At 44.8% G+C, this 27,179-nt stretch overlaps 1 protein-coding gene across 16 annotated transcripts in view; it reads right to left on the bottom strand.

The window, feature by feature from the left end:
- Positions 1–1,603: 1,603 nt before the first annotated feature.
- Positions 1,604–27,179, bottom strand: part of PLCL1 (phospholipase C like 1 (inactive)) — a 133,808-nt gene continuing 108,232 nt past the window's right edge. For 2 of the 16 annotated variants that reach the window (XM_065069467.1, XM_065069482.1), the window contains 9 exons: positions 22,485–25,589; positions 21,670–21,858; positions 14,883–15,024; positions 13,856–13,981; positions 12,554–12,671; positions 11,085–12,461; positions 9,172–9,261; positions 4,516–4,611; positions 1,604–3,994 (listed from right to left, as the gene is read on the bottom strand). In XM_065069467.1, the coding sequence (XP_064925539.1) occupies positions 25,413–25,589 (177 nt within the window). In that variant the 3' untranslated portion in view covers positions 1,604–3,994; positions 4,516–4,611; positions 9,172–9,261; ... (4 more) ...; positions 21,670–21,858; positions 22,485–25,412. Of the gene's footprint in view, positions 3,995–4,468; positions 4,612–6,595; positions 6,656–9,171; positions 9,262–11,084; positions 12,462–12,553; positions 12,672–13,855; positions 13,982–14,882; positions 15,025–21,669; positions 21,859–22,484; positions 25,590–27,179 lie in introns of all 16 variants that reach the window. The other 14 variants (XM_065069474.1, XM_065069470.1, XM_065069471.1 and 11 more) reach the window with 14 other exon arrangements.

The raw sequence follows: 27,179 nt of genomic DNA, 5'->3' as shown, positions 1-27,179 counted from the left end.
GGGAAGGGCAAACTACTGGCACGCTTGCTGACAGATACTATATTTTCTTCAGAAGGAGAAATATGCTGATTCCAGTTTGGTTACTCACAGAAAGTGCTGCTGGGAGCATGCCAGAAATACATACCTACTCATTCGTTACTCTCAAATAATGACAAGTGGAACTAGCGCTACAGATGCTGAGCACTGCTGTGTATTTTCTCCCGTTGGTGGTATAGCTCTGCAATAGGAAAAATTAATGTTGAAAATTCAAGGCATCTAAGAAACTCAGTGCTTATTAAAGACATCGTGTTTTATTAACGATGAACAAATGGGTGCGTCCCTAAAGAACAAGCTTAGGTCACAAATGTAGTGACTCTATGTGCGGTCTTTATAACAAAGTTAACACAGGACAGGGTTAAGGACCTACTGCTTGGCCAGAATGTGCATAACTACCTACAATCAACAGTTACCAAAAACTGTGTTCTGAAACAAAGAAATAATTACCTGGGAAACTGAAACACAGTAGCAATAATTTTCAATGTTAATCTAAGCAATATTTAACATTAATTTTGGTTTAAAGTGTTCTGACATTACCAATACAGAGTTCCATACAGAGTTAAAAAAAATTGCCAGATCTTCCCAGCTTTGAGTTCTAGCAAAGGCCACTATGAGGTCAGTCTTTGTGCTGGCCTCCCTGGAGATTTCTGTCTGCCCTGCTCTCCGGATATGTTTTTCTGTCTTGGGTCAGCTTTTCTTCCCAGGCTCTCTCGTTACACACAATAATACATCTTCTGTTTCAGCTCGTGTCATGTCCTCCAAGTCGCATCTCAGAACTAGAGTGCTCAGCTTTCTTCTGCTGCCTTTTTCCCCGCTGTCCGCCCAGAGCGCAGAGAGATTTACCATTAGTTCTTTCTTGAAATATTCCTGGTTTCCGCCTATTTCACGCCTTCTCTGTCTACATGGCAGCAGCAATACCAGCATCTCTGAGCGATGTCCCTCTGCAGTACCTTGTACGTTCTCAATTCTTAGTTCTGCTGCTCCCCAACTTCTGCGAGGTACCACGGAGATCTGCTGGAGATGTGATGCTCCTGCGGGTAACACCGTGTGCCTTTGTAAAACTAAACGTTTTACAACACGGCGAAAAACGGCCACTAACAATGTGCAAGGATCGGGGGGTTCCTCCTCAGAATGAGCACTTTAGGGTACGCAGATAAAAATGAGCGGACAAGCAGGTGTGCTATGGTTATAAATAAGACACAAGGTGCACACGATGACGAACCAAAGCTCTGCTAAGGCATCTCCAATCCGCCTCTCGCAGAATCCAGTCGCGAGGCTGGGCGTGTATTCCACAGAACACAAGGGCAGTGAGACTGAAACGACAACACCTCAACTCTTGTGTTTCAGGATTTCAACCAAAATGCAGATTTAACAAGCATTCTTCACGCCCACCCCACACAATCCTGGAAAATTCTGGAATTTTCAAGGGACTGATTGAAAAATTTCTCTTAAGAGCTTTAAACAAGTCATCTTCATTACTTGAAATCCAAATCCTCCTTTTTAGTATCTATGTGGAATCTAGGCATATATTTTCTCAATGCTGCAACCCCCAAAATACACAAAACAATTGTTTCTGATTTCAACATTAAAGCTTTATTAATTCCATGACTTGGCAATAACGTATAAACCTCAAGTCAATAGCTGTAAGTGAACCACATATTTTTGTCAGAGTACGTTCAATTAAGCTCTCAAAGGTTTTGATTTTAAAAGACTTTTAAATAAGTTTTTATCCTGCTATTTCTTTCATAATATAGATGGGAAGAGTTCCATCTTCAGAGGCTTCAGGACCAGGCTGAATGCAGGACAAGTGAGAAAAACCCAAGCACAATGTTCCTCAAAGGGAAACTGCTCCAGCCAGCAGTCAAGCATCCACTACTTTCTTCAGGCTGTATTTTCCCAAGGTCATCATTAATGGGCGTTTTGCCTGTTAGATGGACATTTCTTGAGAAAATGTATACTTTGCAAAAGGCCAAGTTAGCTGTTACTGTTACAGTGACCTACAGTCTCATTTATGAGCTCTAATTATTTTGGAATAATTTTTCTGTCAGTGAAAAGCAGCCAGAATGCTTGGAATTTGGCTCCACTGATTAAAGTAGCAAACACTCCCTTTATATTCCATTTTCTGGGGAAAAAAAGCTTCATTTTGAAAAGGTCAAAATTTACAGGGGGAAAAGGTAGGTTTAAATCCTCAAAATGCAGCAGGTTTAGCTCTGTCCCCTTTAATCATCTGGATTATTGGAGCTTGGCTGACACTAAATCAAGGCAAACTGAAAGCAGATGGTGTAGTTGCAGGAGTTTCCTATACTGATCTTTTAAAGCAGTGCTGACACACGTAAAATGTGGTTATGTCAGGAAAGCACCAACGTACTAGAACCTACTAGTGAGAAATTTAAAAGCATTGAGATCTTTGCTGGCTGCATGACAACAGTAACTGGCAAACACAGTGTACAATGAAAATATATTCCTTTCTCCGTTATCCTGATTTTTTCACTCTCTTCCCTTCCCCTTTCCACCAGCAGGAGTCTCACAGACACCAGGGCAGAGTAAGAACTGATCAAATACATGGGATGGGTTTTTTTCTATTCAGCGTCAAGGAAAAATCTTCCATTTCAAGCCACCAGAAAGCTATTTCAGAGATATTCCTCTATCAATAGCAAGTTGGCCCTATTTAATGGAAAGAACACTGTCAGCTTGAATTTGTACCCACATTAAAAAAAAAGTTTAGAAACCCATAAAACTGGTAGGAATGTTTATACAATCTAAAAACATTCCAGTAAGGACTGTAGCTATTAAACAAATGAGCACGTTCCAGAGTGTTTGAAGCGCAAACACTGAAACACTAAGTGCCAAGGAGTATAATTTGCCTTCAAACACTTAAAAATGCACTTTATTGTCAACAGAAGTTCCAGCAGAAAAAGGCAGGGACAGAAGAGTCCCACGAGTGAGTACTGAGTGTGGTACAGACAGAGGGTTACAAGGTTTGCAGGAGTGGTGCTGGTTGTCGTGTCAACTGGGGACTGTGATTACGAATCATCAATTTGCAGCAGCCCTTTTAAGGGCACTTTAGGCCTTTGGGATGTGGATCTGGTGAAGAATCATGGCTCCAGTGAAGCCAACAGCAAAAATTCTTCAGCGCACGCAAGCCCACTTCTTTTGTTTCAAAGACTGCCAGTACTCACATAGAGAGACTCTACCAAATTGCTTGCATACCACAGCCAAAATATGTTGTAATAGGTGATGAATTCTTCTCCTTTTTTGGCAAAGTCTCTGTTGAGGAGCACAGCAGCTCAAAACTGGCCCATGTCAGCGTATAGCCACTGCAACCCCTTTTTCAATGACAGCACTAAGTATACAGAGCCGTGGGTCACCCAGTCCCTCAACACAGGGCTGAAGATGAGATGCTGCTCTGAAAAGTCTCTCTCACAGTGCCCCTTTTTTCCTTATGGTGGCAGCAGGACGGTTTCCTGCCTAACGGTCGAGCCTGAAACTCAGCCAAGATCCTTTTTTTCCAGCCCTACTGCAGCTTTTTTACAAAGAAAATGTGATACCAGTTCCATTGATGATTAAGAGAACACACCTCAGCTTCTCTTAGTGTTGTTATTAGATTTATGAATTAGGGCCTTTAAAAACTCGGTTAGATTCAGCATACGCCAGAAGGTCAAGAGAGAGAACAAGAAAGGGGTTTTCATCTATCATAATCGCAATCTGCATAGCAGGAATTGTATTTGTGATCTCTCCCATCACAGTGCAATGCAGAAGGAATGCAGAGAATGGCACTGTGTCCATTCATGATACCAGCTCACACCAATGCAGTTACCAGATGTAATGTTCTATTTTCTGGCTCTTCCCAGCTGTGTTTTTCGGGGGACAGTGTTGCCATCCAGTTGAACTTGAGAAATCCCTGTGTAGTATGAATGACTCTCAGGTTTAGGTGTGGACGATTCTTTGCATTTGCCTCCTGAGAAAAAGAAGGATGGAAACATGAGAAAGACAAGATACACTTCACTGAATTCCCTTCACTCTGCTTTCTCTGAGTCCAGAAGTCAATACGTTTATGCTCAAGAGAGGATGATAAGGCAGCTCCTTGTCTTTCTGTCCCTTTATGCCCTATTAAACTGCCCCTCCTGTTCCACTTCACCACATATAGAAAGAGCATCAGCACAAATGGGAAGGTGCTCTGTAGTACTTCGCAAGTGCGGGTGTAGATGAAATAATAAATACCATATACTGGTCTGATTAATGCACGCTTGTCATATTCTTTTATTTTCCTACAGGACTGCCTGGGCCTCGCGCAGGGCCACAGTGGGGACCTGAGGAGCTCCAGAGGAGCCAGCATGTGGTGAGTGTATTTGGGATGGACGGGCAGGCCACAGGAGTGCACCTGCTTCTAAAACACTATGCCAACTGTGAATTGCAAACACTGTGAATTTACCACACGAATCCAAACGTTCTCCTCCCCATGGGAATTCCAGAGCATACCTCCAGGCTGGAAGTTTGTGTGGTAGATTTGTCTTGGTTGTACATGACTTGTCCCAAGAAGTAAATACCTTCCTCTTCAGAAGCATCTTTCATAACCTTAAAAAAGAAAAGACATTTCCACCACTCCAGAGATAAAGACTATGACAATGTCCCCAGTGGCCCAGTCACAAGTCTCAGGGCTGTGCTTGGACATGCGAGCAAGAGGAAACAGCAGTCTGACTAGAGAGGACCAAAAAAGGAGCCTTTCAAAGTGACTCATTACAAAGGATAAAAAAAGGAACTCGCACAGATAACTAAGTTCTTTGGAGCGCTCATGATCTCCCCTGTTTGCAGTTTTGCTTTGGAGATGTGAGCCAGCATCACAGTACGTGGGCAGATGACTCCGGCCGGCTTCCTCACGACACGTCCCTGCAATCCAGCCATGGCTCAGCAGTTTCCACGGTCATTATCCCACTGGAACAAGGCACAAGAGGGAACGCTGAGCCGTGTTCCACATAACAAGATGCAGGCTCTACACAAATTGCTCCTGTGGCAGAGAAATCCCAAGATTCAAGGCCACCAACAAAACAGGGTGAAGACTTCTTGGCAAGCAGGTCTTGGCTGCTTTTTGATACGGAGGACACAGATTAAACATGTTCATGTGTTGCTTAAGACAGTTATGGAACAGTGCTAGAAACGTAGCTCAAAGTCCACATAGGAACCTCCATCACGGATATATTTGACACCAGATTATCGACAAGGGGATATTTTTCTACAAATAAATGCCTTTGGAGCAAAGATATATGTGTTTGTGGGTAACTCAAGTACGTACCAAACCTATACATACCTCTCGTGCAATGGGAATGAAATCAAACAGGCCTGTGCAAGAGCTAACATTAGCTGGGTCTCGACTACTCGATACTTTAATAAAAATCAATTTAAAAGCAGTTTTTTCATTTAAACATGCAACATAAAATAAACTGTCAGCTACTGTTACTTAAAGGACAAAAATGTGACTTTCATAACTTCAAAAATCTCAAGTACTTAAAAGCCACAAAATGCATCTCTAAAGACATCAGTTCTCACAAAAAAAAACCCCACATTCTTGAAAGCTATAAAAAGCACATATTTCCTCACAACAGTAATGGTATTTGCACACAATTTTATCAAAACTCAACACTACATACTTTCTTTGCTGCGAAGCGCAAGCAAACTCTGAAGAAGCAGCAACTATCAGCACTTTGAAAAAACCATCGGTCTGAGGGTATCACATCTCCAAAAGCAACTTGCTAAATCCACTAGTCAGAGCTGTAAGTCAACAGTAACAGTTGTTTAGAGGTCTGGCACTTGATCTCCCGTGTTTGTTTTCTATAAGTGATGTAATAGGGACCGCACTGGCACTTGAGCAGCTATAATTGTTTGCTTGGGTACTATTAACCTACCCCAACTTCATGCACATTCACAGCTCCTCTGGAATTTGTTGCAGCTTTCCTTTTTGACCTCTAAAAGAGCACGGTGCTGCTTCTTTACACCCCGCTGCCAAGATCAGTGGTTTGTGTGTTTCCCTGGTAACAGCCGGTGCTGTCAGACACCACAGGGACCACAGGGGACTCTGCCCAGTGCTGTCACACAGGACTATGTTTGCAAATGGGGAAACAAAGAGAGCAGGTGTAACACCCCGATTTCCGACATCTAGAAAACGTGTGTTTCCCAGGAGAATCCAAACGCACACAAATGCGCTACAAGTTTCACTTCGTTTCACAACCTACAAACATTACAGCATATGCATGAGAGAATAAAAATGCTTTCCCATCATTGAACACTAGGAGATAAAAGGAATAATCACAGAATTACATCTATAAAAATTCTATTGTTTATGTGCTGCAATCACTTTCTAGCATATACAGGCAATGGAAGTGGCATTCCAGTCCTGAGATATGGCTCACGACTACACTGAACAGAAACAGGTCTGCATTTGACTCTTCCAGATGAAGCAAAAAGCTATTTATTGCAATTCAGGGCATTTCTCTTTGAGGAAGAGGCCAAAGGAAGAAAGTCAGGTGTGTTACAGAATTATCAGTGTGGTATGAATCTGATTTACCTAATGATTTCAAAGCGAGATCCTCCTTGACACAGTTCCTTGTCACGCTTCAGCTGGATGCTTTGAAGAAGATAGAAAGTAAGTGAATTCCGTACATAAAAGAATTCCTGACGCAGGTGGACAAATATATTTCCCCAGGACTGAGTGACAAAAGAGTTCTAATATTTTTCAAGGTAGGCTAAAAACAAGCCTACCAGAAGATACAGAACTTCTGCAGAAGTTTCATCAGCGCTCTACAGAGATAACTTGCCTCTCTAGTTTTATGCCTGCTTTGTATTTCTGACAGATCTAGGGTGAGGAAACACCTGCGCACTGCACTGCAAAACCCAGCTCAGGTGTCAGCTTAAAGTCATCCAGGGCTTTACTACGGGAGCCGGACCTACTAACAAATACTGTTCTTGTCTACGTTGGCTGTTCCTTTCAGTTTGGTCTAAAGTGTTTTTGAAAGGTTCTCCACCTGCCAGCTGGTGCCTCTTTAGCTCTTCCTTCTTCTCCTCAACTTGCCAAATAATGAGTTCGCTTGGGATTCCATCAGCACCAACAATTAATAAAGTAAAATCACTTCCAGAGGTAAGACCCCTGTTATTTCCCTTTTTTTTTAATGTGATTCTGTGAAACGAAAAACAAAAGAATGAACCCACCCCAACTCAAACCCCAAAGTCCCTAGACAAATAAGAGGAATTCAGAACACAGTGATGAACTCTACAGCACTCCCTAGAAAAGATGCCTAGGAAGAATATTACTGCTAGAAAAGAAATTGCCTTCACTACTGGTACACGGTACAAGCTGAAATTGCTATCAAGCTTATTTTATTCATGTCTGTTATTAAATCACATAACCCTTGAAATCATTAAGAGGCCAAACTGCGCGGCTGAGACCATTTATTCAGGAAAACATTCTATGGGAGAGGAGCGCTCTCCCGAATATCAGCATGAACCACGGAGAAGTGCCCATATGGAGGCATTGTTGGTATTTCAGCGTTTTCAGCAGTCACGGCTAATGGACATCGCTAAACAGAAAGCAATTAGGATTTGAGGGCTCAGCAAAACGTTTTGTTAGCCTCTACAATAAGCATCAAAGCACCTGGAGCTTAGACTCAAGATTCAAATAAATATATAAGGATATCATTCACTATAAGAAAGAGTGCACTGTATCTGCTAACAGAGCATTAAGAGCAATAAAACATGAAGTGCATCACCACATTAGGTTTAGAACTAGGTAATGGCATATTTTAACAGCAAGTGTCCTTGCAAGAGGTTAACGAAGTCAGATTGTGGTGTTCAAAATAATTGTCAAGTTAATCTTTAACAGTCTGACACTGGTGACATTGGAACGCAAGAATAAGAGGTCACGCAACATTAAACAGCTGACTAAGGCATATTAGTTGTAGCATAAGATGTGGAAGCAATGCATAAAATCTACAAAATATACGTGTATTTTATGTTTTAAACATGATACAGGCATACCTAATGGTGTATAGGGAAAACAAGCTGTTTTTCTAAGAACTCCACAACTGGTTTATCCTTCCTGCTTCCACCAAGCACAGGAGATTTTAATTCTCAGACAATTAAGAGTGTTATCCTTCAGAAGGTGATGCAGAATTCTTGCGTGATTTTAGTATAAACTTCAACCCTTAATATTTTCTTGTGCCAACTACAAGATTTCCAGTAATAATTGTAATTGGTGTCTTGTGGCTTTTTAGAACATCAAACCCCAGATATTAAATGGTGCTGTCTTCACCTTTATGTGACAGGTAACAGCCTGATAGATGGGGCAGAAAAGAGGGAGTCCATCTTCCTTCTCAGCTGCAATATTTGTGGAACGTGCAGAACACAGATACGTTCTCCGCTGGCCACAGAGCTGCCAATAGTATTTCTACATTGGAGCTCAATTACTTTTTACTGTTCTGAATGAGAGAGATTTTAAAGCTCCTATCCCAAATAATGGTGACAAGTGGATGGAAGCCCCCTGAAAAATACCATCTGGGAGAAGTTCTGATTTGGTCTCTTGAGGTTTCTGAAGCTGAGAAATGCTTCAAATCTATACTAAACCAAGGGATAAGTGCCAGATGTACTTAAAGCTTGAATTTCCCTATTTCTATGTTTTTCTTTAGTAAGCTGTGCCACTATCTTTGCAATCCAGAACTTAACTCTTTGCTTTGCTAGCACAAACTGCATTTCTTCAGGCGTTGTGCCTGGTATGAAGATTGATAGCAACACAACATAGCCTGCTATGTTAGCAGCTATTCTGTCCAAAGAGGTCCCATTAGCCAAGCCAAATGCTGCGATACAAATGGAAATCTGTTCCTGAAGAGGCAGGCGGTGGTTGAAGTGATACCGGTGGTTGAAGTGATACCGTTCCCATTGGGAGCCTCATATCATCCCGAGATGTTTCCTCAAAAGAGACTTCATTGTTACTTGTTCATGGGCCTGTCTGCCTTCTCCCTCTCTCCCATCTTTCATCTCTCATGCACCACAGTTCTTGACACTGAGATTATTCCATCAGGCATAAAATTACCCTCTTGTCTATGGACATGCATGTGCGTTCAACAGCTTAAAGAGCTTCAAAGCCCTTACCTTGCAAGGAAGCCCAGGTCCTGAGGCTCTATAAATCATGAGCCAAGTTCACACAGGCAGGCAAGTTGAGGCTCTCCATCCTTCAGCGACCTACAAAGAAGAAAGGACCTTTTTCGTGAACCTCATTCATACTTTCTCTCTCACTTCAAATGGCTTTAGCCATTTAGCTGATGAAAGCCGCTGGTGCTCCAAAGCAGCAGATGCTGAAGATGTGCAGGGGCCTGGAGTCGTGGGCTCCAATGAGCAGGTTCAGGTGCTCCCAGTGCCGTGTTACACAAGCTGACCTTGCAGAACACCTCATACTTATAATGAAGCGATCAGTCACAGCAATTTTTAAACAACCAAAATACAGTTAAACCTCACTAATTCCCAGTTGTGTCTGGAAAACTTAATTTTGTTAATTAGCAAGTAACAACTGAGTTGCAATGGGAGCCTGTGCTTTACCATGTACTAAAAAACGATTTCATAAGGTTGTATTACATCTCGCTGTATCATCAGCACTCACAGACACATGAACATTAATGAAAGATGAGTTCGTGTTTATATGTGTGTATGTATCTATTTGTGTGTGTATTGATATACACATTTCTTTGAAACTCTGTGTTCTTAGATTAGAAAAGCTCCACTCTGAAACCTCAGGAGTGGAAGACGAAGAGCTTTTTGCACAGGGTAGAAGATATTAGCATTATCTGTTGCCGTGCCATTCAGACACCAGAAGAGACACTTGACAAACCCAAATAGGTAAATATCAGTAAAGACAAAAGGTAAAGCAGGGCAGTGCTGCTGCCTGGGGAAAGTGGCTTTCACCACTAATTGTCACCAACTTCCAGCCTTAGGTCTCTGCAAGGAGGACCCAGCTCTCAGCTATTTCGTTTTTAAGTGCTGGGATACATTTTCCCTGGGGGTCTTGCCCTGCCCTCATGCCTGCCACCATGTATCCGGATTTACTTCACTCAAGCAAAACCGGGGAGAAGAAAAGCAGGCGTTCCATTTGTTTTTCATGAAGAACATTTGCAGTCCCTCTTTACCCTTTTATGATGGCAAAGCAATCTCAGAATTTAACTTCACCAGCTCCTCCACCTTCTTCAAATAGTGACATTTGGCACAATAACCATTTGGCACAATTACCATAAGGCAGTTTAAAGAAGCCGCAATAACAACCATATCCTGAATTTGCCTGTTCTGATTAGGAGAATGTCTTGTAGCTGTCACCGGCTAAGAAATTCATGTAGATTTAACACTTTGCTTAACTGGAGACCTCAAAAGGCTGCATCCATGACAAAATCAGCACATCATGAATGTGCTAAACGAGACGCAGTCAAGATCCTCCGGCTGTTTTGAAGCAGACATGGTTTTGTAGAAACAGCAACATTATTAAGTCCTGTTTTCCATTTTATCTTAAAGAGTATTGATATGGCTTTTCTTGCAATGTTCAAATATTACTGTGATAAAGCTCTAACACCAGCGAAATGAAATCTATTATAGATTTGTTGTTGACTCTTGGGTAACAAATCGCTGTATTTCTAGGTTGCTGCTACTACTATACCAAGAGTTTATTTAAAATAAGAAATAAATCTTCTGAGCAACAATGTATTCGTGTAATGGGAAAAAAAAAGAAAAATAGGAGAGCGAAAGATTGTGAAGTGATAGCTGTGATCAGATTGCCAGCAATTTGACGTGAATGTATTCTTAACTATAATTTGAAAAACCCTTATCACACACACCCCAAAATATCTTACTAGAAGTGTCTATTTTTACCAGCATCCAGTGGCTGACAGAGGCAGATTTCATCCTCACCTTTCACATACAGTGAGGATGAGGAAGACAAGAAAGTGAAAGGAAGAAAAAAAGCAGAGAAGCAGCAGACGCATTTAGTGTTCCCTTTACCGAAATAAAGCTTAGCTTATTTGTACCTGTTGGCTTCCAGCCTTTCCTGCTAAGCTGACTGAATTCTTCATGTGGGGAGGTTTCCAGGCAGTTGTGCTGAGGAACTGAAGGCTCCCAGGAGAGTGACGATAAGAAGAAATGATGGTATGATAGGAGGCGTTGCAGATACACCAGGAAGAACAAACCAGCTTCAGCTAAACACAGCCAAAATGCACAAGCCTGAAACGACTCGCCAGGGGCAAGCAGCCCCTTTAGGACGCTTTGATCAGGATTTCCCCACTGCTGCACTGTAGTTGGTGCTCCTGGCAGCGTTATGCACTTGGCTGCCCATCATGCTTGTCTCTCAGCCTTTTGACCGGGCACCAGCAGGCTCTGGTTTCATTCTTGCTGGTTACTCAGTTTTATAGGGCAGCAGCCTTCCAGCTGCGTGACATATGCAGCCCACAGACATATACTTTAACATATGCTGCACTTTGTCCTTCACACTGTTCCTATTAAGCCAACACAAACCGAGGAGATTGGGACTGCTCTGGCCTCTAAGCAGTCAGTACATCCAGGAGCAAGAGCAGAAAAGCTGAGTCCTGAAGGATTAGGAACAGTAAGGATTAAATTGCCACGTGTTTAACCAGGCCCTCACACTGAGCGTTCTTGCCTTGACTTTTCCTTGTAACTTATCTTTCTTCTAACATATTTTCTGCTTTCAAATGGAGAACTGCTCTGGAGCACTGTTGTAAAACCCAATCTGAATAAATCCTCCATGACACTTTAAATTAGATCACATCACCGCTGAGCTCATGAGACTTACCAGGAGGCAAAGTACAGGTGTAAGAATTACATGAGCTACTTCTGATTTATATCCATCTAAGCGACAACTGAATCAGAGCAACATTTTTACTGCAGACTGAGATCAAAGACTTGACTGTTTTACCCGGCTAGCTAAAGAAATTCTACCATTCCCTTGGTCATTCACAGTCAGTTTTGAATTTGAGGTTCAGCCAGGACACTTGCATTCTGCTGGATACCAGAAATAAGCCTTTGCTTGTGCAGAAACTCTGTTAGTCCTCCCATGGGTTGTGCAGAAAGCTCCTAATCCCACCATCCAGTACTTACTGCATTCCTAGCTTCAGGTTAAGCAGCTATGAAGATCTCTAGTTTACAGAAATAAGAAGTGGAAGTAGGCAGTCAACCCGAGCTTTTTCTCACTAATATACACACCACATAAATATGTACCCACACAACAGAATCCGCTGTATTCAAAACACAGATGACCCTGTGAGTCACAACCATGTACTGGGAGGTTTAAAACAGAACTATCATTTCCTGAATCGGCAGGTCATGAAGCACGTTCCAAACCACTTTGCGCTCATGGAGTTGGTGGTTCTCCACTTATATCTATGCATAGCCTGCACATGGAAGGGAGCAATACATAGAAGGAAATTAAGATGACAGACTACGCTAAAAAAGCTTTAGAGGAAAAGAAGAGTTGCTCTCCTACCTCTCCAATTGTCTTCCTCACAAAGGTGCACACTGTGGTGCTCCATTTCATGAAATGCTGCGGTTTCATTCTCGATAGAGCAGAGTGCACAGGCTCAGCATGACTTACGAGAGTCAGTCTTGGCAAAAGGGGAGAAAAAAATAGGCTTTCAATAACTGGCATTCTTTTTTAGCAACTTCAGAAGGGCTGGGAACAAAAGATCCAGCCTGGCTGTACAATTGTAAAACTGGAAAGCAATTTATGAAAGTCTGCTCTCATCAGGAGCTCAGAGTCTCCTCTTGAAGGGCTAAAGTTCTCTAAGTGCTGGCGACAAGCAGCTCCTTTTCTTTTTCCAGTGTCTCTTGGCACTCTTCGCTTCCTATGTGAACCTGGGATTAATGCCAGGCCGTGCCTGAAGCTGTCAGACCTGCAGACCATTTATCAAACCTCTGAACCAGAGGACGGCCGCAGTGCGGAGAAGGAGGGTAAATCAGCCTGTGCAGAGAAGGAGGGTAAATCAGCCTGTGCCAAATCCTGCGGCTGGATTTCTCTGTGATATACAGCGCACTTCATTTGAAACTAGCTCAGGAACTTCTATACGCCACCACAACTCAGGCAAACTCCCGAAAGACACAATGCCTCTTTAAAGGGGAGTCTGGCGCTTTTGATGAAAAATCATAAAGCAAGAAACATACGCGTCCTTAGTGTTCCCTTTAGCCTCAGATTTTTGTGGATGGATCTTTTATGGCAGCATGGAAGCGAAGTCACACGCTCTTGGGGCCACCACGGAGGCAGGACCGTGCAGCTGCCTGACACTTCGCTGTATCCATATTCCAAAGTTTTAAAATACAATGAAGAAAAAATTACATACAATTCCCCGGCAGGAAATGAAGAGGCATTTTGGTTACATTTTTGGGTATTTTTTGTTTTTTCATTTGGCAGGCAGAGGGCATACTCAGCCTAGACCTAAATATAGCCTTCTGTCTGCTTAGGGACTATTTAGTCTTTCTGTCTCCTGACACCGGTACGCACAAAATGTATTTAACATTCAGGAGATGCAGCACGCATGCAAAACCATACAGTACGTTCCTGAGAAATCAGCAGTAATTTTAAGAAGCCATCACCATGCTGGGGGTGGAGGAGCATCCAGCAGCACCACGACAGTCACCCATTCCCAGCAAGGAACCACCGTTCTCCCCTACACACCTGAAACCCATGCCAGGAGTCAGGAAATAAGATGGTCAGAACCAGTTGAGGCAACGACCGATCAAGAGTTTTTCACCTGACTGATTTTTCCAATAAAAAGTAACAGAACGCGCTCACCTCCAAAATCACTTTTTTCTGTCATCAAATTCAGACCCGTGGCTCCTTGCCCAGTGGCCTCTAAAGCTTTTGCGGTTTTCGTTCTGCCTCCAGGAAAATGGCCTTGTCTGGATCCCTGCAGGTACACTAACCACATGGAAAAACCAGCAGCAATGAAAGCTTCAATGCAAAAGCATTATTTTCCATACGCAGAGACTCTGCTGTCACTGATTAAATTAGCATCCTTAATCTCAGCTCATATATCCATCAAAAGAGTTTCACTATATAATAAATAGTGCAGTGCACATGTCCTCACTTAATTTCATAACTATTCATCTGGTGGATCTTTAACTATTAGAAATGAACTATTTCACACAAAAGACTTCATAGAATCATCAAATCATTTTGGTTGGAAGAGACCCTCAGGATCACTGAGTCCAGCCAATTTTGTCCATTTGCTGGTAAAACACGTTACTGAATGCAGTCAGTAAATTTAAATCTATACAGTATGCATCACACAGAAACATTATTCAATGCAATATTTACTAATATCCTTTTTATCTTTGCAACATCAAGTTTTTCTAGAAAAAGACACACTGTTAAAAACAAGCTGCACAATTAGGTCTCTAGGGGTGGGGTGGGTGCCTCAGGTGACTGAGCCCCTGGAGTCCCCACATGTCAATGGGTTTCTTAGACACCTGGGTTCCTGTGGGTTGGTGGGTGCCCCAGATGCTGGGGTCCCCCTGGCATCCCCAAATCCTCAGTCCTGGGAGTCTCCATGGGTTAGCCGTACCCATTGCCAGGGTGCTCAGCCTTCCCGGACACCAAGGTCCTTGCCGCTAGAACGCGGTGGTGATGCTGACGCAGCTGTGGGATGAGCCCAGCCCCAACATCGCCTTTGCAAGGCTGAAGGGGACAGGGTGACACGGGGACACTGAGGCACCCAGGCGATGCTGCAGCAGCAGCATCATCCCATCAATCAGCAAATCATCCTTTGCTGATTACTCAGGTTCTTTCTGCCCTTTTAGCAGACAAGTCGGGACTTCACCTTGCTGAGTCTGGGTCCCACTGGCTCTAACGGTCTGGAATTACGGGTGTCTACATGCACGGGCTGCACCACGGCATGTGCCTTCCCATCCGCTTCCCCTTTCATTGAAGATCACAACACATATCCATGGCAACTGCAACTCCTGCTTACAAGAAAACAGAGGCATGAGGAAATGTCTAGAATCTCCTACCGCAGTTTGGCATGGAAACATGGGATGTAGATCCAATGTCTCTCTGTTCCCTGGGAACCATGACCATCTCCTTCCATGGTCTCCTCCAGCGACCCCAGAGCGTCACAGTTACCCTAAATACACAGCTGCAATCAAGAACAGCTTGAAGAGAACCATTTCCTGCTTGAAGGAAATGCAATGTAGAAAAGACGTGACAGTACAAGGAAGAGAGCGTAGGAAAATAATTAGTTCATTATACAGGAGCAAGATACGAAATAGCAAGCAGCTTGCACTTCATATGGGCAGAAAGGTGAGGTCTAGAAGAAAAAAAGACGACGTGTTGGAACAGTCTGTTCCAGCGAAGCACAAAGCTAAATGTGGCACAGAGACATGCTATTCACCCACAAACTCCAAACCTCCAGGGGAAGCATACGCCTGTCAACATTTCCACTTATAATAGAATTAGCCTCATATTACAGCAAAACCAAAAAAGGCTTTAGAAGAGGACCCTGAAATGGAAGAGAAAAATGAAGGTAGTGTAAGGGCTTGTTATATTGAGCTGATCCTGGCAGGCAGGTACAGAACAAAGAGGTTAGAGGGGCTGAGGCTGTCAGGGTAAAATCCTTTTGCAGCAATGAGGCTTTGAGGAGACTGGGCCCTTGATGATTTTCACACCAGAAATGGGATGCAAAGAGCAAGAAATGTCAATGATCCTCCAAGGTTTATAGGCCTCCTGCTCCCATTGAGTGCCAAGAGATGATTTTGCCCTCCACACATCCTGCTCTAAAGCTCTTCAGAGCCCAATGGAAATTTATTGAAGGGTCACTGTTTAACTTGGAATTCATTCCAGTTAGTCTGGCTTTTTATTTAACTGCATTTGCCCATCAGACCTCCTCTCTGGTGTGCCCTAGCACTGGGAAAACACTACACAGCTGATTTATAGCGAGCTTTTATTAGGCCTGAGGAAGAGAGGGCAAGCCGAGCGATGGAAATGTAGCTCTGTCACACCAAGTTCTGAGAAAGCAAGAAAGTGGAGCGCACATGAATAAGCAATAATATGTGAACAGTAATATGAGGCTATAGATTTATATGTTTTCTGGACATAACAGAACTCTTTAAATGCCTGGTAAAACCAAACGTTTTCTTAGAAAGGAGCTACAGCCCATCTGTATTTACATCAGGAGTCGGGGGAAGGTGAGTAGTGTGAATCCCTAGGGGAAGCTCTACTCCAAATATATACATATATATATATATACACACACACACTGTACAAAGGCTGCAAGCATGGTGGGAAAACACTGCAGAACTGCAAAGACAAGGCAGGAGCGCCAGCGTGTGCATGGCTCCATTTCAAACCAAACAGGGACAATATTTGTTGTTGTTAGCCGGTTTCTTAGCATTCATGAAATCAAACGCCGCACTGTTCTTTGCTTGACGCTTGGTGTTTAGGAGGCCAGCGCTACCTGTTAGGGAATTTAATGGGGTTTCTTAACAGATTTTACCTTTTCTGAGAAATAACTTCAATTATTTGCTGTAAAAGTGAATCGGCTTGATACAAAATTCGCAAAGTTGACTAGATCCTGGAAAGCTGACAAGCTCGTGAAGCCTTTACACTGGTTTCAGTGGGAACAAGCTCTAATCCAACACATACCGCCAGATTTCACACAAGGCCGTTTAGACCAGACTGCAAAACAAAACCAAAAGAAAGAGCTTTTCAATTAAAATAATCAGCTGTTTGTAACATACAGAAGAAAATTGGTTTTACCTGCAATCTGCCACTGCTCCTTTAAACAAGTTTGGCTTGTGATGATCTGCTTTATTTGGCAAGCGAGACAAGAGGATTCGGTCACTGTCCAGTAGAGCTTTCCAGCAGGAACAGCCAGGAAGTCAGCGCAAGAAGGAAAAAACAAACAAAACCCAAGGATTCTCCAACCTTAAAACAAGGCAGAATTCTTTCTGAAGAATATCTTGGCAAGAAGAAGTGGAAATTTAGAAGCACTTTTGGCTTCACCCAGATGATCTCCATCAAGGCCACCATCTTCTTCCTTTGTACAGGTGGTTACTGATGATGTGTTAATAGGGGACATATGAACCTTGTTCGCCGACACTGGGGTGATGGTACCACAGGGAGCGGTGCTGGGCCCGATCCATAAGAAGCAGAAGGTAGGGGCAATGGAAACACCACAGGCAGCCTGCAAAGCCAAGGTCACCGCGAGCTCCCAAAAGGAGCCCTTGGCAAGCGGGCGCTCAGGCTGCCCCGCGCTCTGGCTCAGCAGCATGAGAAAGAAGCAAAAAATTCAGTGTCTGCTTCAGACACAGATGCACACAGACAGAATTTTATGCGCTTAGACTAGTTTTCCCCTTGGGACTGGGGCTGTGACGGAGCCGCTGGCCACCTGTGTCCCTTGCAGCTTTTTTCAGACAACCCCGGGAGAAGAGATGCAGATATATTTCTGGAAACTACGCAGTGACCGGTAGGGCTGGAACACCCTCCACGCAGCCAGCAGAGCCACTGGCTTCAGCCTCTGCGGTTTTATTTCAGCTCCGGCAATGTGGTGCGGCAGAGCCATCGCCCCCTGCCCTGGTGCTGCAGGTACCAGCCAGGCCGCTCAAGGATTCGGAAGGTCTCAAACTGAGCTTTAGGCTTTAGAGGGCCAAGTCAGCACCTCCCCTCCAGGCAATTCTTCCTCTCTCGAACACCACAGGGAGATACTACAAAGTTGCAGCACAATTTTCTGTGGGTTCTGAGCAATGAGTAAAATCGCCCTGCCAGTGGCCACTCAGCGGGAAAGCAAACACTACCAGTGGGCTGTTCTCCGTCTCTTCAGATCTTCTGCCATTTTAGCAGCGGTGTCAGCAGGGCACGGGAAATCTCAGCAGTACGGAAAACAAAAAAACCTAGAAGCCCTCTATTGCAATACACAACTCTGAGTCATTAGCGGAGCCTGCGCTCAGCTCAGTTTCCCCATCAAAATAAGCCCACTGGAACCAGCTGTGATCACAGGGTCTTTGTCCTGCCTCCCATTCACCCTCTCAAAGCCGCTCCCATCTGCGGCTCGGCGGGGAGGACACAGCCAGCACCCTGTGATTCCACCTCCTGTCAAACCCCCTGTGCCCCGCTGAAGGTGACAGACACAAGATCTTCTGTAACATCCAACAACTAACTGTTACTGCGCCCTAGGAGCATCACTTAGTTCACCATCTCCCTGCTTTATTCCAGCTTAGGTGGAAGCAGGATAGGTTTTATCACTGAACTTGTCAAAGTTCTCTGCTGTTCTGTTCATTTTTGCCATATAGAGACACAACATTTCCCCTGAATGTCTTTAAATACTGGAGGAAAATGCTGGCTCTTCAGGTACCTCTGTCTGCAGATCAGATGTAGTCTTTGAGTTCAGAGTGGTTGTGATGCTATTTCTACTGCGCTTCAAAAGAGCGATGCGTCTCGTCTGTCAGAAATTCTTCTTAGAAAAGTGTAAAGCAAACTTACTATTTTGCATAGCGCATTTTCAGCAGCCAAGCTTTTGAAGAGTAAAAAAGCTTAAGTTTTCTGAATAGTCTGACTGCTCAAATGACTTCTATTAATAATTTGTCAGAAGGATTTAGGACGAGCGTCTTGAAGGCACATTGATCACTTTGAATCAACGCACAAGATAATAGCTCTGGAACAGCACGTACGAAGCTGCCACGCGAAGGTCATCCTTTCAGATAATCATATTCATGAGGTCAGCAGAGTACAGTAACTCTCAGCACTCTGCTTAGTTTCCACATGATCTCTTCTCCCTGGGGGTATGAGATTAGACTGAGAGAGAAAAACCAGTTACCGCTCATCTCCCAACCAGTCACCAGCAGTTTTGCCTCGGCCACCACATTCACCCGACCTCTCGCCAACCGGCTGCCACTTCCTCCAGCACCTCCACAGCTTTTGGCAGGGAAAACGCTTCCACGACCAGCAGGATGCAGAAAATGCTTTCCAAGAGTTCATCGGATCCCGAAGCACGGATTGTTACACTACGGGAATAAACAGACTTACGTGTTAATCGTAATGGTTCCTATTTTAATTAATAAAGATGCGTTTGAGCGTAATTGTAATGATCTAAAATCCACGGTCCAAAACCGCAATCACTTTTGCACCAACCTAATATCTCTATGGCAACTGCCAGGGAGCCGCACCGTGCTCATTGCTGGGAGAACAGAAGAAAGGGAGAGGGGAGAATACAAACCAGAAGCTGGAAGAACCAAGTAAAATTCTGTAACTGAAGCATTTTGGGCGACTCTCCATATGAGCACCAGCACAGCATGAGGGAAGATGTCCGTGGCTTCTGCCGAGAGGACAGCACCAGCTCCTGACACGATGGAAGCGGTTCAGGTGCTGGAAACAGTTCCAAATCCCCTTCACATGACAAGTGAACCCCGCAACCTCTCTTGTATAACCTGTATTACTTTCCTTCTTACAAAAAGATTCATTGACCTGAAAGAAGGATTACTAACTGAAAGACATTAGATTTAGGCTGCCAAGCAGAAATCCTTACTAATCTTGGCTAATCTTGTGCCTGCTTAAACTCCGCTTTCAAAATTTTCTGTTCAATCAGTTACAAAACAACCTACATTCAAAAGGCAGACCCGTGTCGCTAATTAACTTTATCCCTCATCACATCTCTCTCATCTGTCTTAAAGAACAGATTAACCATCGGTTAAAAGTTTTCCTTGGACGCGGTGGTTGCTGGAGGACGGGGAGGAGCGGCCTGCGCTGCATTCCCAGGGAGAACCTCGGTTCCCTCTCTTCCCGGGTCCTCATTATCCCACCCCCTGTGCTTTCTGTCCCCACGTCCCCGCAGTGAGAACACGCTGCCTCATCCGATGGATGTGGGACACGGAAACACTGCAGGGTGCGACAGTGTTAAAATAATGACCCTCCACCGCGGCTCGGCCCCGGCTCTCTGGCAGACATCACCACACGGGCAACGGCGCTAAATCCCCGTCTGACGTTAGAGGCAATTCTCTGTCCAGCCGCCTGTTTTAATGGGATGTGCAGTTAAACAGATTCATCCTTTCAGCTTCGCTCTGCGGAGCCTTCACTCTCCCGCCGCCGCCGCTCCCGTTCCTGGGGAATTACAGGGCTCTGTGTTTCTCTCTTGCAGGCAGGCACATTGCTCAGAGAAGCAGCTCTTGCCAAGAAAAGTGTATAATCTAGAAAGCCACCTGCTCAGCTTTCATTCGCTGAGCTCCCTACAATCCATTTGCCTTTCCCAGGAGAAGGTGCGACTGTCTGCAGTGTAGGAGGAAACGGGGGATTCATGATGTGCTATAAAAGCACAGCCAGTCCCGGCAAAAAGGTTAATTTGCCTCACTGAGAGGGCTGAAACCTGTTCTGTGGGAGCAGCAGCGACACCCTAGGACCCCTGATGCTGACCTTCCAAATGCATGACACTGTCCCCGTGCCTGCTTCAGTCTCTTAAAGATCATCTTCATGTTCCCACCAGGCCAGGTTGCAATGTTAGTACCGCTCTGCTTGGGGCGGAGGTGTCTGGCGTTTGCTACAGGGGGTTCTCTTGGCCGGTCAAGCTGGTTCACCAGGCCTAAGGCTCTTTCCCATGCACGCTGTTACTGAATAACTAGTGAATTTTCACTTCCAATTCATATAAATAATGGCAGAAATCAAAACTGGTGCCATTCTGTCTTCATTAATGTTGTCAAATTACTCCACATCAGACACTTCCATCTGTCCTTAATTTGACACCTGGTAGAAACATTTTTCCTGGGGACATTCGTGTTCAGTTGATGTTAATTATGACCTTTAAGCACTAACAAAAGAAATCCCCTGGCAACAGCCTCTGTGCACAAAGAGAGCGTGACAGACCATGGTGTGACAGAGCACGGTGTCAGTTTTCGCATAACACGTCTCCTCAATACCTGGGAGAGATGATCCCAACTGAATCACAGCTACAGATTATTGCAATCACCTTCCTACAAAATATCAAGTCAGAATCCATAACAACAACAACAAAATTATCATCTATGGAACGGGCACATCCTTCAATACCGTTTCTGCCTCTCCAGCACACTCTATTTCTTAATTCTTCACTATGAAACGCAGCAGTGACCGACGCTTTGGCCCATTTGCGTTGTGCGGGATGGAGGAGCAGTGCCTCCCGCCTTCTCCTCCACGCATGGCACGCAAACCTGCAAAACTCGCCCTGCGCTTTGCCGGTACCTTTCTCCATCCATCAGCATCATAAATAATCACAGCTGCTGCCCGAATCATCATTTGTACCGTGTTTCTAATTGTATTATGTGTAGATGGTCCACCAGATCCTATCTGAGGACACATACAAATAATTCATCTGTATTCCTCCGTTCTCCCCATATGCGCTTCCAGACAAGCCAGATTAATACTGATCTTTGTCTACTTCTAATCACATCTCCATGTTGTATACTCAGTATCTTATTTAGCTGCATTTCCATCTGAAAATAGTGCTTCACCCAGCATATTCAATCTCTTCCCATATTCTAAACTCTTGATTAAGCACGCTTCAGAGACTGTAGGCATTCAGTTGGGTTGACTTTGAGGACTGATGCGTTCTGGGTCAATAAAGATCACCACTGTTAACTCAAACTTGCCTTTTCAATCACTGATTTCCAGAGTAGGGTGGTCGAGGTCCCTTCCAATCCCTAACATTCTGTGATTCTGTGTGTGGACTGTGCACAGCAAACAGCTGTCAGACTTAACACCGCCTCCCGCTCCTCATGCGCTGTCTGCACAGATTCTGTTTTCCGCACATTTTCTTGAAATTCCTCCACGAGTATTTTCTGCAAAAAACAATTTATTCATGAACTGTTTCAAATAATGGAAGGGAGTAGAAAATGCTCGTGTAAAACATGACCTGTTTGATGGGGGGCATGTTCACGCAGAGGAACAGCTGGTGGGACAGCACTTGCACCACGTGCCTGGCCTGGTCGCTCACATCCCGGTTACTGAACTCACGTATTCGTCAACATTATTTTAAAAAGGAAGCTTTTTTTTTCAGGGACTGGCTGTGCAAAGCAAATGCAAGACCCTTCAGCCCCAGCCTGTGCAAAGGCAACTCAAAGGGACCGTGCCAGAACAGATTTAAACAGCACAACCATACAGGTTCATATCATGGAAATCTTTGTATTTTCATGCCTCCCAGGGAGGTGAGAAGGGCTGACAAGGGAGGGCGGTGGGGTGCCCGTTGTTTGCTCCGTTCCCCAGCGCACATTCACTATGCCCAGACGTTTTCATCCTTCACAATCACCTTTCCCCCGCCAAGTGCTGCACTTTGCACAAAGTAAATCTTGGATTTATTGAGTGTGCACATCACCCGCTGCTGCTGCTGCGACACGAGCCGTGGCCACCACGCTCAGCCCCGCAGCAAGCGGTGGAAACAAGAAGAGATAGCTGCACAACCCCTCACCTTGGTCTGTTCTGAAGCTTCCCCAGTTCGTCCCCTTCACAAGGCTGCTCTGCGTCGCTGTGGGAACGGGACGGAGGCCAAGGAGGCCACGACCTAATGTTTTAGTCTGAACAGAGAGATGGAAGAGATGGATTATCATACAGGAAAGCTCAGTCCGTGCATGCAGTTATCTGATAGTGATCTATTTTGGGAGCTGAACCTCAGAGGGAGGAACATGCAAAACTCCCACCTTGTTTGCACTGGAAAGCTACATTATCCCTTTAAAAACAGGGAATAAAATGTATGAAAAATGAAAGCAGCAGAACAGCATGGTGCTTTAACTCATGCTGAGCTCAGGAGAGGGAGGTGGGACACCAGGCAAATCATCCCAGCACAGGGCCTGGAGAAGGTTCTGGTGCCACTGCAAGGAGCCAGGCACGTCAAGAAACGCTTCCCCAAAGGCCAGGCAGTTGTACCCCTGTGTTCTTGCTGTTGATGTTGGATATGATTTTTCCACGTGTTCTCCTTCAAGGCTGAATTAATTTTTATGAGGCCGACTGCTGCTTTATCATCCACTTCCACTCCTGGTGTGTTCAAAGGGCTGGCAAGCTGAGCTCTTGCTGCCAGCCAGCCCTCTCCTGCCCAAGGTTTCTGCTCCATCTTTTGGCACAGAAACCCAGGCAGCGTGACCTTGGCATAGGACGCGGCATAAATGCTGAAGATCGTACGCATGCGATGGGATTTCAGTCCAGCCATCATCTTCTGGTTCTGCAAATACACATGGAGTGAGAGCTATGCGGTACCCCTTTCCAAACAGGCACAGAAAGCAAGCTCTTCTCTATGTAATTTTACAGTCATTTGTTTATAACATCAGAGAGGAAAGGAAGACCAGAAGGTATTTTGCCAGCAGTTCCTGTACAGACATTCAGAGAGCCTTTTAAATTGAGAAAACCCCGCTATTTCTAGGTTTAAATGAAGCACTCACCTGTCCTGAAGGCACCTCTCCTTTCCCAGAGAGATGCTTTCCCCAGGCTGATCCTTCACAATCGACACTGCTCGGTTAGCACTTTCCATCCTCTGTAACTGTAAATACTGATGGGCAGTTGCTGTTTTTCACATAAACACAACCCGTGATGAAATCAGGATGGCAAAACGTGACCGTGCACACTTCACCACCGATCTGGGCTTTAAGCCTCGCATGAAACGCCGAGGCCAACCCTCTCCAGACCTCAGTGAAGGGTGAACAGATGGAGAGATAAATAGAGGACTTAAGCCTGGGTCTGAACAAGTACGGCAAGTTTTACTGGCATGGTATTTAAGGCATCTGAGTTATAACCTTTGCAATAATACAGTTCCTATTAGAGCAGGATCTTCTCTCAAGCAACTTACCTGCACTAACCCACCTTTATCCAAGTCTCACTGGTTATCCAATGTGCTAAATCACATTAAAAACATGGGTCAAAGTTGTTTCATAGCTTTACTCTCTCAGTAATGTGCAACATGAACATAATAGTGTTATCAAGAAGTCAAAAATAAGTTAACACAATAGCTATATAAGATTCTCCAATGGTCAAACTTTCAGCAATTACTTTTTGTTAAGTTCAGAAAATTAGCATATTTGTTAATCAAATTAATTTTAAAAGTAGCTTTTCAAAATAAAAGCAATGCTTTAAATAAATATAGTCTTTTTTTATAACCATAAAACACATAGCCCTGTTAAAGGTAACACAAATACTACACTCAAGCACAGTACTTAAACGATTGAAATGAATGTTGTGAGCACACATGAGCTGGACACTGGGAGGGACGAGGCCACATTGCATCGTGACATTCTCCGTCTCCTTAAGAGCAGCACAAAGAGGCACCCGACTCGCAGAACTACCCTAAACCTGTGCCATGCGTCAGGATATTTGTAACTGCTATAAAAAACGCTGGTACCCTGTTGTTTTCCCCAAGCTATTTTCACCTGTGGCAGTTCCGCAGCCTCGCTTCACACTTCTAGCAGAGCATGATTCTTCGCCACAACGTAAGGCCAGATCCTGCTTGCTTCATCCAGCCGACTTCAACATCTAAGCAGAAGGTGGAAAGCAAGACCTGACCTCTCGCAGCTCCTGCAGTAAAGCTCGGAGTTGGGGAGATCTATAAAACCTTCTGATTCTGGTGATCACCGAAGGATGTTCACGCTCTCCTCGTCACCGTGGGGTTGACTCGCTGTGCTCCTTACTACACAAGTTAATGCCTATCAGCAAAGACTAGAGCTGTCCTGCAGATCTACCAGGTAGCAAAGATTTACCGGAATGAAATAAATCAGCTAGTTCTTACGTTAGGATGTGCTATCTGGATGTATCCTGAAGAGCAGATTGCTAAAGTTCAGTGAAATGTACACCTCAAATTTAATCATAATCTATCCAGCAACTCTGGCCATTTAATATCACGTTTACTTGGTTTGAATTGTTCATTAAAAATCACGTTCAGGATCTGCAGTAAACTGCTGGTTTTGCCCTCACAAAAACAGCTGTCAGTGACATTTGTTGTATTTTAGCAGCGTAATGTAGCCTGTAAGTTAAATGGTAAAAGCTGGAGAGCAAAATAAAGCACAAAACTGATACCAGTACTCTCTATTTGTTTTGATCTTCAGAATGAACAGGCCTATTCAGAGATGACAAAGGAATAAATTAGCAAATGGCTAATGCAATGCACAAAAGGGCGTCTAGGGGATCTGCATGTGCGCACACACGCGCACTTGCACACCGACAGCTCGGCCTCGACAGAGATCTCGCTACCAGAGTTGAACTTAGGTAAATTAACCGCATTAAAATACTGATGTTGTGAGGATTTTAATACTATCGACACCCTGTAGAGGGCATTCCTGTGTGAATTTTTAAACGCTTTAAAAAAATAGTTTGGAGTTATTGGAATCTGTGACAACCGTGAGGGCTCTGCCTGCCCTCACAGCCTCCCGTTCTCGTCGCCGGTGTCCTTCTCCTGGATCGCCTCCAGGCCCCGTTTCGACTTGGCGTCCGTCTGCCCGCCCTTGCTCAGCCCACAGGACAGGCACGCCAGCTGGATCTGCTTCATGTTCTCCAGGGCTTGGCTCTTGGCGTTCTTCAGGAGATCCCCTTGGCCCTGAGGATGCACAGACAGAGTCAGGATCGCACGCACCGCTTGGGACACAACGCCGCTCCGGTGTCTCTGCTGCGGGATGGGTCCCAGGCCCTCTCCCAAATCCTCTCTGCACTGGTCACCCCTGGGGAGGGAACTTGGAGAATGGGAACGCGAGACTTCACAAGCGAAGTCCTGCTTCTGTATCTAGCTTCTCAGAGCACTGAAAGGTGAGGCGACAAGCAGGTTGTCAATCCAGTCTGTAACTATCAGGAAAAATGTGTTGCATTAAGTTTGTATCAGGGGGCTCGTGTTCAGAAATGCCAAAATGAATATTTATGCAGTATTGATATTTCAAGATTCTGGTGCTGGAGGATACATAAATAAAAGCCAGGAGATGCACCTCGTTATTGAAATTCAGTATCACTAAGAACCTGAGCTGCTCTTCTGCTAATGTCACCCCAAGGACAGCCTGAAGCACCCCCTCAGGGTCACACACATATTCCCAAGCAAAACCTCTGCTGACCGCAATGTCACGCTCGCATCCCTGCCCCAAAGAGCATCTCCCCGCTCCCCAGAGCTCCCAGGAAGGATTGATCCCACACCCATGGGCATGGTGCCCTTTTTGCCAGCGCCTGGCACCGTCGCACCGCCTGAGACCCCGTAAATAACGACTGCACGAAGAAACAATAATGGCTTGTAAGTGCCGCTTCCCTGGTAAACACCACGTGGGGAAGCGCGTCAGCCAGAACGGGGCTGCCTCATCGCCCGGTGACCGGATCTGTCCCTGCCAAACAATGCCAACCCCTGCCCAGATGCTGGGGAGCCAGCACAGCGCCAGGAAAACAAAGAGTGCGTGAGCGGCTCTGTGCTGTTTGGTACGAAGCTCTTTTGAAGAGGTTTGTATCTCGGCAGCGTGACGCTTACGGGAATACACACACAAATAACTCAGGATCCAGCAAACAGACATAGTTTGAAAAAAACAGGCATGATTTATCCAGGATTTATTGCCATAGCAGTTAGAGGTGGCAGGAAGACGCCAGGAGCACCCAGTCCCCCTCCCCGTTTGCAAAAGGCACCCAACAGCAGCATCATGAACAACACAATAATGTTATCAAAAGGGGCGGAAGGTTCTTCTCGACACAAACGCAGTTTTAAACGATTAGGTTTCCGGATGAAACAGCCAGCTGCAGCTTTTCCTTATCACACACACGGGGCTGAAGACACCAAAGGCTGCACCAACATGCCGACAAAATCACTGTGATGATGCTCCGCGGCCTGAACTTCTCTAAGACAAAACGCGGCGCTGCGTATTCACGCACAAGAGCAGAACAATCCCCTCGCCGCAAGAAACCACTCAAAATAGACATCTCTGCACCACCAAGAAGAGCTGCGCCCAAAACCTGGGACAGCCAGCGCCACAGAGAGGTAAAGTGGTAATGATGGTGATGCTCTCCCTTATACATATTCTGATCTCACAGGCAATCCAGATTGTGGGTTTCATAAGGCAATGCAAGACACACCTTCGGGTTCCAAGAAGAAAAACGCTCCTCCTGAGCACACCTCTGATATTTTGAAGGCATTCTTATTTTACAGTGATCTAAAACCAGAAAT

Source organism: Columba livia, chromosome 7 (assembly GCF_036013475.1).
Source record: "Columba livia isolate bColLiv1 breed racing homer chromosome 7, bColLiv1.pat.W.v2, whole genome shotgun sequence".
Taxonomy (NCBI): Eukaryota; Metazoa; Chordata; class Aves; order Columbiformes; family Columbidae; genus Columba; species Columba livia.
The sequence above is the reverse complement of the archived record's forward strand: the minus strand, read 5'-3'. Positions and strand labels throughout refer to the sequence as shown.